This window comes from Thalassophryne amazonica, chromosome 7 (assembly GCF_902500255.1).
Source record: "Thalassophryne amazonica chromosome 7, fThaAma1.1, whole genome shotgun sequence".
NCBI lineage: Eukaryota > Metazoa > Chordata > Actinopteri > Batrachoidiformes > Batrachoididae > Thalassophryne > Thalassophryne amazonica.
The window spans coordinates 3,927,764-3,940,301 of record NC_047109.1 but is presented as its reverse complement, the minus strand read 5'-3'; the positions used below and the strand labels follow the sequence as shown (position 1 = coordinate 3,940,301).

At 42.4% G+C, this 12,538-nt stretch overlaps 1 protein-coding gene across 1 annotated transcript in view; it reads left to right on the top strand.

Moving 5' to 3' along the window:
• iqgap3 (IQ motif containing GTPase activating protein 3) overlaps positions 1-12,538 on the top strand; it is a 164,401-nt gene that overhangs the window by 44,938 nt on the left and 106,925 nt on the right. Inside the window, 3 exon segments of the mRNA XM_034173734.1 lie at positions 2,668-2,755; positions 2,839-3,002; positions 12,050-12,210. Coding sequence (XP_034029625.1) covers positions 2,668-2,755; positions 2,839-3,002; positions 12,050-12,210 — 413 coding nt within the window.

Below are 12,538 nucleotides of genomic sequence, written 5' to 3'. Positions count from 1 at the left end.
TACATTGTCATTTATTTGAGAACATTTTATTAACTTATTACCAGGCAGCACCTTTGCAATTATTTTTATTTTCCTGTTTGTATAATGTTACAATAAATTGTTGGTTTAAACAACAAGCAATTTAGCATTTTGCATATTGTACCGAAATTGAACAGAACCGTGACCTCAGAAACGAGGGTACGTACCGAACCATGATTTTTATGTATCGTTACACCCCTACCTACTCCTATGTGCCGAGTTGAGCAGCTCTATGCGAGTTTTTCTCCCTACACAGCAGTATGTTGAGGGCTATGTGCGTAGGATGGAAGAAATTAAACGTTTAATTTTTTCGGCGTAGAGCACTGGATACAGAAAATATGCATTTTTAAGCAGGTCTGTGCAACACGGCGCTCCTGTACACGTCCAAAAACGGAGTGTGTGCATCCAGAGTGAATCAGCTGGAGAACAGAATCACACAGCTGCAGCGCCTCTGTGTGCTCAGAACAGAGAACTGAACCTCAACCCATAAATACAGAAACAGCAGGATGGTCGGTCTCTCTCTCTCTCCCTCCCTCTGTCGCTCTCTCAGGTCTGATCAAACCTGAATAAGCACTGTTACTCTTTAAAAGTGCCATCGCTGCGTGTCGGTGTGATCATCAGACGACCTGATTGATCAGGTCTGATCAGATCAGCGGACCTGATCGGTGCAGCTGGAGCTTTAAAAGTTTAAAGTGTCACACCGCCTCTTTCATGGCAGCCTTTACCACAGCCAGACTCAGCAGCATCTGTGATCCACCAAGACAAAACAAATATAAATAAAATAATGTTAAATGACTGTGTTTGTGACGTGCACCACACTGTGCAGTAGAGAACAGAGCGCACTTCCACAGAGGCAGAAAACAGCAGCTGTGGCTACATACGTGGCAGTAATGAAACTGTAAAACCCTCATGATACAGTCCACTGTTTCCCAAGTGCAGTGATGTTGCTCTGCACAGCTGACAGGAGGCAACTGAAAGAGTTGGATTGGTTTTAAATAGTGGCAGCATCCCCAATTTCCTTGACCCCCCAGGTTCTATTCTGACCACTAAGCCACCATGCTGCCCCCCCAAAAAGGGTGTCAGCGTTCTAAAATCAACTCCTGTCACATTTTTAGATGAAATTTCATGTAACGTATCAAGATTGACAGAGTTATGGCCCTTGATTAACAAACCTCGACACTGTCAGTTTCATGAGTTGGTGCCTGCATTTGGAAAGCAACTCAAATTTTTAGTAGGAATTTTGGGAAACTTGGTACAATTCCTAATTACAATATGTAGGAAGCACTTACTGAAGCAGTATTTGCCAGTGGGGGATATTGTGCTCTTAGAACACTGTTGTTTTTTCTTTGTTGCTGCAAATATTTTGTCTTGGCATAAATAAGTGTTCTTGGATCTGTGTCCTGGGTGCAGCATTAATTTGTGGTTCTGCAGCCTGTAGAAGACTCCTCTTCAGATTCAGAGTTGGTGGTGGGGCTAGCAGTCCTCAAAAAGAGTTGGGAGCTCAAGACTAAGGTTCTAGATGTTAACAGAACAAGAGCATGAAGAAAGAAACTTCAGTGAAATGTACATTGGAGTGTGTGTGTGTGTGTGTGTGTGTGTGTGTGTGTGTGTGTGTGTGTGTGTGTGTGTGTGTGTGTGTGTGTGTGTGTGTGTGTGGTCACAGCAGTGACACAACTTATATGAAAAAATAAATACCCCACTAGGGGGTGTTGATGTGTCCGCCAGTCATTTAAGCCCCATCATGAGTAAAAACATTAACACTTTATAGTGTCATGTTGTTGTTGTTATTTTATATATAATATTATTATTACTTAGACTTCACAACCAATTATGCACATAATTTTAACAAGCTCACCACAAGGACCAGCATAAAAGTTATAACTTTCCATTCCAGTTGTCCCAGGCCTTTGTGCTCCTGTGATGTCACAGCGCTGCTGTCTTTCTGAAGATGAAACCTCTCTTAATGACGTTTGAGCTGTGAAAATCAGGTGGGCCTGTTTTTAATACAGACTGCTTCTGGCCTTGTAGCAGCAGGTGGAGTTGGAGCTGCTTGTGGCTGAGGTCAGAAGCTGCTGTTTACATCACACAGCTGTCCCTGTAAATTTTTGTCACCACTGAGGTGACACGTCGGCTTCTAACTCCACGTAATTAATAACTGTATATTTATTAATATGAGGAAATAAAGATTGTTTGTGGATGAGGTGGCATGCTGACAGTGGAATTCTTTCTTGTTGCAGTTTCCCTATTCTGCCACTAGATGTTGTGTGTATGCACAGTTAGAGCTGTATATGTGTTTACACACATTCCTAAGTAGGGGCCAAGTGGTTCATGTGCTTGGTTTCCCAAGCACAGCTTCTGTGAATTTGTTTGCATCTCCAGTAATTTGCTGAGGACTGTTTGTTGCTGCATTTGTTCAGTTCACGTGCCTGTACGGCTGTGTGTAACGTTGCACCTCTAACGCGTGACAGCAGGACGATGGAATTAATGTGTGTCAGGCTGAGGGGTGTGGCATCACTGTGGCAGCTCCACATTCTGTTGCTGGTCATCCATCGGGGATGGATGTCTGAATCGGCCACCTGCCCAACCCTATTAGTTTCACATGTGGGTGGCTTGATGTTCTGGTTGTCCTGTCTCTGTCTGTGACCTCAGGACCAGGGTTCTGTGGACCCGCTGGAGACTGCTGAGCTACAGGATGGTGTGATCTTCGCCAACCAAGAAGCACAGCGCTCCAGAAATGGTAAGTTGGTTCTAGTCTTCAGTAAAGGCATACCATGACCCCTGACCCCAGCCGCCAGACATTCACCCTGCAAACCCTTTCAGTGCAGGCAGCGGTGCAGTGCGTTAACGAGGCACTACGCCACGGTGACCCCAGACAAACGGTCAACGCTCTCATGGCCTCCGACCTTCAACTGCCAGAGGTGTTTAACTTTGCTGCAAAGCTGTACCAGATGGAGCTGCTGCAGCTGCAGAGGAAGACTCCACAGGTACCACTGCACTATACACAGACGGGAATCGTAGATTAGAGAGTAAAAGTAGGAAGCCAATCAGGTACGTCGATGGGGCCGGGTCTTGAAAGTCCGACCCTGACCCCGATCAAAACGTTCTGTGCCATTCCATCCAGAATTTAGCCACCAAAACATTTCACAAACATGTTGGAGAAACATTACATTCAGGGCACTCGTGTGTGTGTGTGTGTGTGTTTGTGTCTTCTGCCCATCTGTAAAACCACATTGGATCTGGAGGCTCTGCAGTCTTCTCAGCCTGATGCCGTTTTTAATTGATTTTATGATTTTCTGTAAACAGGTGTTCAGGTTGTGGTCAGTTTCCTTTAACTTGTTATGCTGATAGAAAAATGCTGAAACAGATGAGTCAAAATATATATTTTGTCTTTTAAAGTTATAAAACTGCTCTGTGTGATGGAGCTGAAAAATCAAGGTTTGGACTGCAACGGAATTTTCTTTGCATTTACGTAATTTATCTCTTGATACTGTAAAGTTTGATTCAGGAGCTGGTTTGAAGTCGAGCTGTCAGCTCGGGCCGTATGAAAATCTGAGAACAGTGCTGAGCTCGTCGCTCTTCCACTGCTCTTTTGTAGCAATTTTGAGGAACAAACTCAAGGTGAAGAAGGTGGGTAAATTTAAAAAGCTAAAGATTAATGAACACTTTAAAATGTGTAGGTTATGATGAACATAGTGTCAGTTTATGGACACAAAACAATTTCCTAATTGAGAGGAACTAAATTTGTCCGGCAAACCTTTAATTGGAATGGTTTTATTTTGGAGGGGGGAACCCCCCCACAAACCTTCAGGTTTCTCTGTAACAACATGCATTTTAAAAAAGGCCCGTGTTGAAAGCTACAACACAGTGTTTGATTCATGGCCAAAAGCAAGAGAATCTGAATCCATCGGAACACTTTGAACAAAGTTAGATTTGCTCACTGTAGGAATGAATGGATTAAAATAAGGTCATAATAAGAGGTTTTCATCAAGATGAAACAAACGGTCCCATCCTCATAGATACCCTGTAGCATGCAATAATACCCCTGGAAGATTGAGAATATCTGCAGGGCTTCTTGGTCCCGATCACCTGGATTGCAACAACGACAGGGGTATTTTACTGCTAGTGCAGCACATAACTAACAATTGTTCATTTCTGGAAACATCTGTGACTGAATGTTATGAGGCGAAAACAGCAAGAATGGTGACAAAGGTGAATTTCAGTTTGTACATGGTTCAAAAGTTAAAGTTGCTCTAATTTAGATGTTTTTTTTTTTTTTTTTTTAAGTGGTGCAAATTATTGGCTGAGCTAATAAGGTTTTAAAAAGTAATAGTTTGGACCAGATGTCATGCTTAGTTTACATGTTACGGGGTAATTTGTTTCATACTGTAGCATTTCTTATCCATGGTCAGTCACCTGTTAGTCCTTCTCCGTTTATAGCTCAAGACTTCTTGGAGTACTTTGAGAAGAAAATAGAAGAGATTAGATTGAGCATATCTAAACATGCTTTGGCTCAATCTCTGCACCCTGCTATGGAGGTGGGTGTTAATAATGAGGTGACACCTAGATTTACAGAATTTGATACTATTTCACTAGACGTGCTAGCAAAGCTCGTGACGTCTACAAAAAGCACAACCTGCCTATTTGATCCTATACCAACAAAATTGTTTAAGGACCTGTGGCCCGTTCTTGGGCCAACTGTGTTGGAAATTGTTAATCTTTCATTAAGCTCTGGTTCTGTTCCTGGGTGTTTTAAATCTGCAGTGATTAAACCACTGCTTAAGAAATCTGGTCTTGACCCTGGTGCATTGAGTAATTACAGGCCGATATCAAATCTGTCTTTCTGTTCTAAAATTCTGGAAAAAGTGGTCTCACGGCAGCTTGTAGACCATCTTACTGAGAATGATCTCTTTGAGCCACTTCAGTCTGCTTTCAGAAAACATCACTCCACAGAGACAGCGCTTACCAGAGTGGTGAATGATTTTCTGTGTGCAATGGATTCGGACACCACAATGGTTTTAGTGCTCTTGGATCTTAGTGCTGCGTTTGATACTGTGGATCATCGCGTTTTACTTGACAGGCTAGAAAATTACTTTGGGATTACTGGAAGTGTTCTTGCTTGGCTGATGTCATACTTGTCCAGTCGTTCTTATTGTGTTGTGTATAATAACACTACTTCTGGTCTTGGTAAAATGAAATTTGGGGTTCTACAGGGGTCTGTGTTAGGCCCCTTGCTTTTCTCACTTTATATAGCACCCCTTGGGCATATTCTGCGGCATTACGGGATTGCCTTTCATTGTTATGCTGATGATACTCAATTGTACATGCCGGTAACTGCTGGTAATCTTGCCCATATAAAAGCCTTGGAAGATTGCCTTATATCTGTGAGAAGATGGTTGTCTAGTAATTTCCTACTCTTGAATTCTGATAAGACTGAAATGATGGTTCTTGGTCCAGCCAGACATCGGCATCATTTTGACCAGTTGGCGCTTAATTTTGGTTTGTGTGTTGTGCATCATACGGACAAAGTGAGGAATCTTGGAGTACTTTTCGATCCTACATTGTCTTTTGGTCCCCACATTAGAGACATTACGAGGACTGCCTTCTTTCATCTGCGAAATGTGGCGAGGATTCGTCCCATCCTGTCTATGGCTGATGGTGAGACTTTGATACATGCCTTTATTTCTTCCAGATTGGATTATTGTAATGTTTTATTTTCTGGCCTGCTGCAGTCTAGCATTCGAGGACTTTAGTTGGTACAGAATGCTGCTGCCAGACTTTTGACACAAAGTAGAAGGTTTGACCACATTACACCCATTCTGGCATCCCTACATTGGCTACCGGTTTCTGCCAGATTGGATTTTAAAGTTTTATTGTTGGTTTATAAAATTGTTCACGGACTGGCACCTTCCAACCTGGCGGACTTGGTTAAGCCCTATGTACCTGCGAGGCCTTTGCGTTCGCAGAGTGCAGGGCTTCTGTGTGTTCCGAGGATGAACAAGAAGTCTGTGGGGTATAGAGCCTTCTCCTACTGTGGTCCGACTCTTTGGAATGATCTACCTGCTGTTATTCGGCAGTCTGACACAGTGAAGACTTTTAAATCAAGACTGAAGACCCACTTTTTTAGACTGTCTTATCACTAATTTAATCTGTTTGTGTTTGCTTTGTAATTTCCTTTTATTCTACTGTGTTTTATCTTTTTATTGTGCTTTTCTTGCTTTTAATTTTGAGTTTAGATTGATTTGTGTTGTTGTGAATTGTGTGAAGCGCCTTGGGGCGACTTTGTCGTGAGTTGGCGCTATATAAATTAATAAATTGAAATTGGTAATATATGTCACATGTCATAGAATCCACAGGCCATTGACCTTGTTTGATCTTTACTTTGAAGACCAAGCATTGAACACAGTCAAAACTATTCCATTTATTAATACTATTAGCTCAACCAATAATTTACCCCCCCCCCTTTTTTTTTCTTTTTACCAAAATTGGAGCAACTTTAACTTTTGACCCCTGTACAAACTGAAATTGAACTTTGTCATCATTCCTGCTGTATTTACCCCATAACTCCAGAACATTCCTTCACAGATTGTCCAAACTATACCTTTTTGGAATCTTTGCTATTAGACAAATAATGTGGTATAGTTTTCAATGTAATTGGAGCATTTTTAAATTTTGACCCCTGTGTAATTCTTCAATTGACCGCTACTTAGCCGCCTATTGAAAATGTTAGGTGGCTAATGTGCTTTTACCAAAGAGTAATGTCTAAGGCAGTGGTTTTCAAACTGAGGCGCGTCCCCCCTGAGGGGCGTCAGAGTTCTTCAGTGGGGGCGCAAAGGATAGATATCGGGAACTGGTTCTTTTTGGGTATCATTAAGAAATGATTCAATGCACCGACAACAGTCGCCTTTTTTCTTAACGATTCCCTTATCGTTCCTTCAGAGCGGCTGCTGTTTTTGAGGGTGTTTTATCAGGAAAATTATAATTTCTTTATGTTGGTTACAAACGCTGCAGCGGGTCTGTAATCAACCGCTTCTGTAGCAGCTGTTATTGAATCAATCAATCAATCAATTATATTTATATAGCGCCAAATCACAACAAACAGTTGCCCCAAGGCGCTTTATATTGTAAGGCAAGGCCATACAATAATTATGTAAAAACCCCAACGGTCAAAACGACCCCATGTGAGCAAGCACTTGGCGACAGTGGGAAGGAAAAAACTCCCTTTTAACAGGAAGAAACCTCCAGCAGAACCAGGCTCAGGGAGGGGCAGTCTTCTGCTGGGACTGGTTGGGGCTGAGGGAGAGAACCAAGAAAAAGACATGCTGTGGAAGAGAGCAGAGATCAATCACTAATGATTAAATGCAGAGTGGTGCATACAGAGCAAAAAGAGAAAGAAACACTCATTGCATCATGGGAACCCCCCAGCAGTCTACGTCTATAGCAGCATAACTAAGGGATGGTTCAGGGTCACCTGATCCAGCCCTAACTATAAGCTTTAGCAAAAAGGAAAGTTTTAAGCCTAATCTTAAAAGTAGAGAGGGTGTCTGTCTCCCTGATCTGAATTGGGAGCTGGTTCCACAGGAGAGGAGCCTGAAAGCTGAAGGCTCTGCCTCCCATTCTACTCTTACAAACCCTAGGAACTACAAGTAAGCCTGCAGTCTGAGAGCGAAGCGCTCTATTGGGGTGATATGGTACTATGAGGTCCCTAAGATAAGATGGGACCTGATTATTCAAAACCTTATAAGTAAGAAGAAGAATTTTAAATTCTATTCTAGAATTAACAGGAAGCCAATGAAGAGAGGCCAATATGGGTGAGATATGCTCTCTCCTTCTAGTCCCCGTCAGTACTCTAGCTGCAGCATTTTGAATTAACTGAAGGCTTTTCAGGGAACTTTTAGGACAACCTGATAATAATGAATTACAATAGTCCAGCCTAGAGGAAATAAATGCATGAATTAGTTTTTCAGCATCACTCTGAGACAAGACCTTTCTAATTTTAGAGATATTGCGTAAATGCAAAAAAGCAGTCCTACATATTTGTTTAATATGCGCTTTGAATGACATATCCTGATCAAAAAAAGCAACAAAGCAGTGCTCCGACCCACTGTTTCATTGGTTCACTGCTTCGCTGCTTTTCAGAAGCAGCAAGTCCGCTTCTTAATCCCTCTCAAAGCCATTAAAAAATGTCAACCGTGAGTCACTTTTGTTTTAATTGAAGTCACTAAGTGGGACTCTTGTCTTGTGAGAAAGAAACAAGAATCGTCCTCCGTTCTGTTCACACAGCTCCAAATGCTGCGCGGCTCTCTGCCGAGTCACGTTAGAGTCCGGCCAGAATTAATAACTTCAAAGTGAATCACCGTTTTAAATCAAATGACACCTCTTTCCAAATGCTGGAACACAAACAATAAACTGCAATCAAAATGTTTTTTTCCTCCCAAAATGAGACGTCCTGCACTGACCGCAGCAGCTGGCTGAGCTCAGCTCAGAGGGACGGAGAGACATTCATGACATTAATGTCTGAAAGGAAATGCCACATGGCGCAAAGCAACGCCCATGATGAAGCCTCACAGGACATGTTCTGGCATGTCCAGCTCATGCACAATTTCTCGGATAGTCACACGACTGAAAAGCCACCGAAAGCCGTCTGAGCCATCTGAAAGCTGTCCTGTGAGACCAACATGGAGGTGGTTTTGTGCCGCACCATGAGTGGCACGGTGGCGCAATCCCTTCCGCTCTCACAGTGGAATGTGCCGAAAAAGTGCTGATGTCCACGCCTTCTGCCTTTTTTTGTGAAAGTCAGACGACGTCCCAGATCAACAAAGCCTTCACGTTGGAAATGATCTGGTTGTTTCAGCCTGTCGATCGGAGTGCGCCGCGCTCTCAGACGCTGTGGGTGGTCTTTAAACCGGCTGGAGCACTCCTTAATCTGTGTAATCCCCATAAAATCGTCCCTGAAAGCCATCTGAATTTTCCCGAACGGTGTCCACCTGGAGGTCTCTCACAGTTTCTGGAAAAAATTGATGCAGCAAAGCTCCAAATCATTCAGACATTTTATTCGCAATAAAAATACGACGAGAGGGGTGGACCAGTGCTCACACAAAGCCTGCTCACAGGCGAATGACGCAACTGACAGGCGTGAAAAAACTCACGCATGTGCACGAAGGTTCAAGCTTGGCTGATGCAATCACACGTGATTCAAAATCCATATGGTTTTTGAAAAAATAAAAAGGTCGGATACTTTTCTAACAGACCTCGTATGACAAAGGGTAAAATAGAAAAATAGAAAGTTATTTAAAAACACATTTAAATGTTTGAAAAGGGTGTGAAATGCGTAAACGCATAGACAGTTCCTTTAAAACACACAAATCCTTTTAAAATGTGTTAAAGATGTGTAAAAGAATAAAAAGAAACGCACAAAGATGTTGAAATTGTGTGTGTGTGTGGGTGGGCTCACTCTCCCACACTGGTCTAAGGAGTATTTGTGCCAGATTTGGTGCTTGTTTCACCATTTGAAAGATTGCTCTGTACATATTCTGTACTCTGCTTCACTATGGTGCAATGGTCAGCGCCGCCATTCGGCATAAGCAGACTACGCAGCCTGCGTGGGCACCAACCATGTTGCATAGTTTGCAGGGCCTCCAATTGACTGAAAATGTGTTGAAATTATTACATTACCAGTGATGCCGGTAACACTTTACTCTAATCTGACCACTTTTTTAGTAACGAGTAATCTAACGCGTTAATTTTTCCAAATGAGTAATCAGATTAAAGTTACTTCTCCAAGTCACTGTGCGTTGTTATTATTTTTGCATTGTGGGTCGACAGCAGCATTAAACTTGGTCCGTGGGCAGGAGGTCGGGGTTCGACTGAACTGCCCACTTTAAGCGAGCTGTGAGATTTTCATCAGCTACGACTCGTCCTCACCTCTTAAAGCAAAACAGCACACCTGCACTGAGCTTTACAAAGTCATTTTTATGCTTTATTTTCTCCTTTATTTAGAATTCTGAGCTGAAGCCGCTCCGTATCGTCTCGTTAAAACAGCTGAACCTCCGCGACGCGTCAACAACTAACACTATTTTCCACTCAAATGCACCTAAACTCTCTTTCTGAGGACCACATGATGTGAAAACACAGTAAAACTTTCTTACCTGTAAATCTGGTCATGTTTTCTGCATAAATAAATGTTATCCATTCTTTGTGATCAAACGCCAAAGCAGGGGCGAATCCAGCTGGAATGGGGGCGTGGGGCAGGGATGTGCCCCCCCAACACCCCTCGATTAAAGGTCCAGTTTTGAAGCCGTTTTTTTACTACACCTACTAATACTACTTAAATAATAATAATTTTGACAAGTAAAATGTTTATAGAGAATGTAAATGTTAGAATCAATCAATCAATCATTTTTTTTTTATATAGCGCCAAATCACAACAAACAGTTGCCCCAAGGCGCTTATATTGTAAGGCAAGGCCATACAGTAATTATGTAAAACCCCAATGGTCAAAACGACCCCCTGTGAGCAAGCACTTGGCTACAGTGGGAAGGAAAAAACTCCCTTTTAACAGGAAGAAACCTCCAGCAGAACCAGGCTCAGGGAAAAATGTTAGAATTTAATAGTTACATTTATAAACAATGTAGGTTAGAAATTGCAAGTTTTACTGTTACAGTGCTATCAACAGTTAAATGTGAGGTCAAGAAAGATTATTTTACTTTTTATAAAACAAGTATTTATTTTCATTGTAGTCAAGAAAGGGTGACTATAAAGTGAGTTTTGGCAAAACAGGTATCATTCATGTTGAGGTGGCAGAGGGTTGTTGTCGGCAGCTGGGGAAAGTAACTTAAAAAAAGTAACTAGTAATCTAACGTAGTTACTTTTACAATTACTTTTACAATCAGTAAAGTAATTCAGTTACTTTTTCAAGGAGTAATCAGTAATTGGATTACTTTATCAAAGTAACTGTGGCAACACTGATTATTACATTTCAAAATCAATATGAATTATTTATGAATAGGCCCATCATTTTTGTCTTTACACATTGTGTAGGCCCCTACCCCATTACTTAATTGGGGCAAATTAACAGTTTTTTTTTTTTTTTTTTTTCCTAATATAAAGCCCCCATCCACACCCGCCCCGATTCCCTGAAATGGTACAGCCCTGTTTGCGTCTTTCTCTGTTCGCTGTGTCGCCTAACCAGGGTTGCCAGATGTGACGATTTCCAGTCCAATAAATGCTCAAAAATGCATGGAGGCACTAAATCCTGCGCAATTTGAACTGATTTTTAAAATGTGTGTGGCAATTCTATACAAAAAACTCGTCCAGTGCCATATTTTTACCTTAAACAAACCAATTGGATGGGAAAACACCAAACACCCAATCTGGCAACCCTGCTCCTAACTGAAGTAGCGCTAGCCCACATTCGATTCTGACACGAGACGACAAGTTGCCACTATGCCACAATTAAACAATGAAGCGACAGCAGGAGTCTGGAGCTGAAAAACAGAGGAAAAAGAAACAAAGAGATGATGCCTGTGCATCCCTTGCTGGTAAGTACGTGTTAAAGGTTTAAATTGTTTTGATTACTTAATGTTCAGTGGTGCTGCTTAAGCTAGGTTGCGTTGGCTTTGCTGATTTGATGTAGCTTTAAACACTAAACTTAAACACTTTAATAAATAGTAACGGTTTGAGTAGAACTTTTGTGTGTGTGTGTGTGTGTGTAGGGGGGGTTCTCTTGTATGGGGGTGGGGGGGCCTCCCTGACCAGTTATGCTTAGGGCCTCCAAAACCTTAGCAGTGGCCCTGGCAATGGTTATTGTGAACAGGATTCAGTTCCAATTACATGCTGCTCAGCGACCAGAGGAGTCTGGCTTCAATCCCCACAAGTCAACCATCAACTGCATTTTTAGCTCAGAGTACTCAGTGAAGAAAATATAAACCCGTGCTTCTCCTCAGCTCCTCATTTCTACACAGCGTTTGATTCAATTGATGTGCACTTTGTCCATCACTACCAGTGACTCTGCTGTTCTTTGTTTAACCACCAGGGGGAGCTGCAGCAGGAGGAGCTGTTTGTTGCTGTGGAGATGTTGTCAGTGGTTGCGGTCATCAACCAGGCTTTGGAGTCCAGAAACCTGGAGGAGTTCAGGTTGTCCTTTGATAGTCCCTCTGCAGGACTTGTTGACATCGACGGCACACTGTTGGACAGGTGAGACATCTGCAGGCTGGAGTCCACAGAACACACCTCTGAGACTAACGGCAAGAAAATAAGGCACACCTGCTACTTTTGCCCTACGATAGGCTGCCACCTGGTCCAGGGTTAACCCAGACCCTGTGACCCTAACCTGGAAGAGGAGGGTTCAAGAAATGGATGGATGGAAGGAGGTGCTGTGTTTAGACATCTTGAAATATGAATTACTGCAAAGAATGAATCAGACTTGTTCTTTTCCCACCCCTGTGTGGCTCAGTGCTCACGGCTCCTTTCCATTCCAGCTCTTCTCGAGTCTGTCCATCCATGTTCCTCCTCCTCCTGTGTG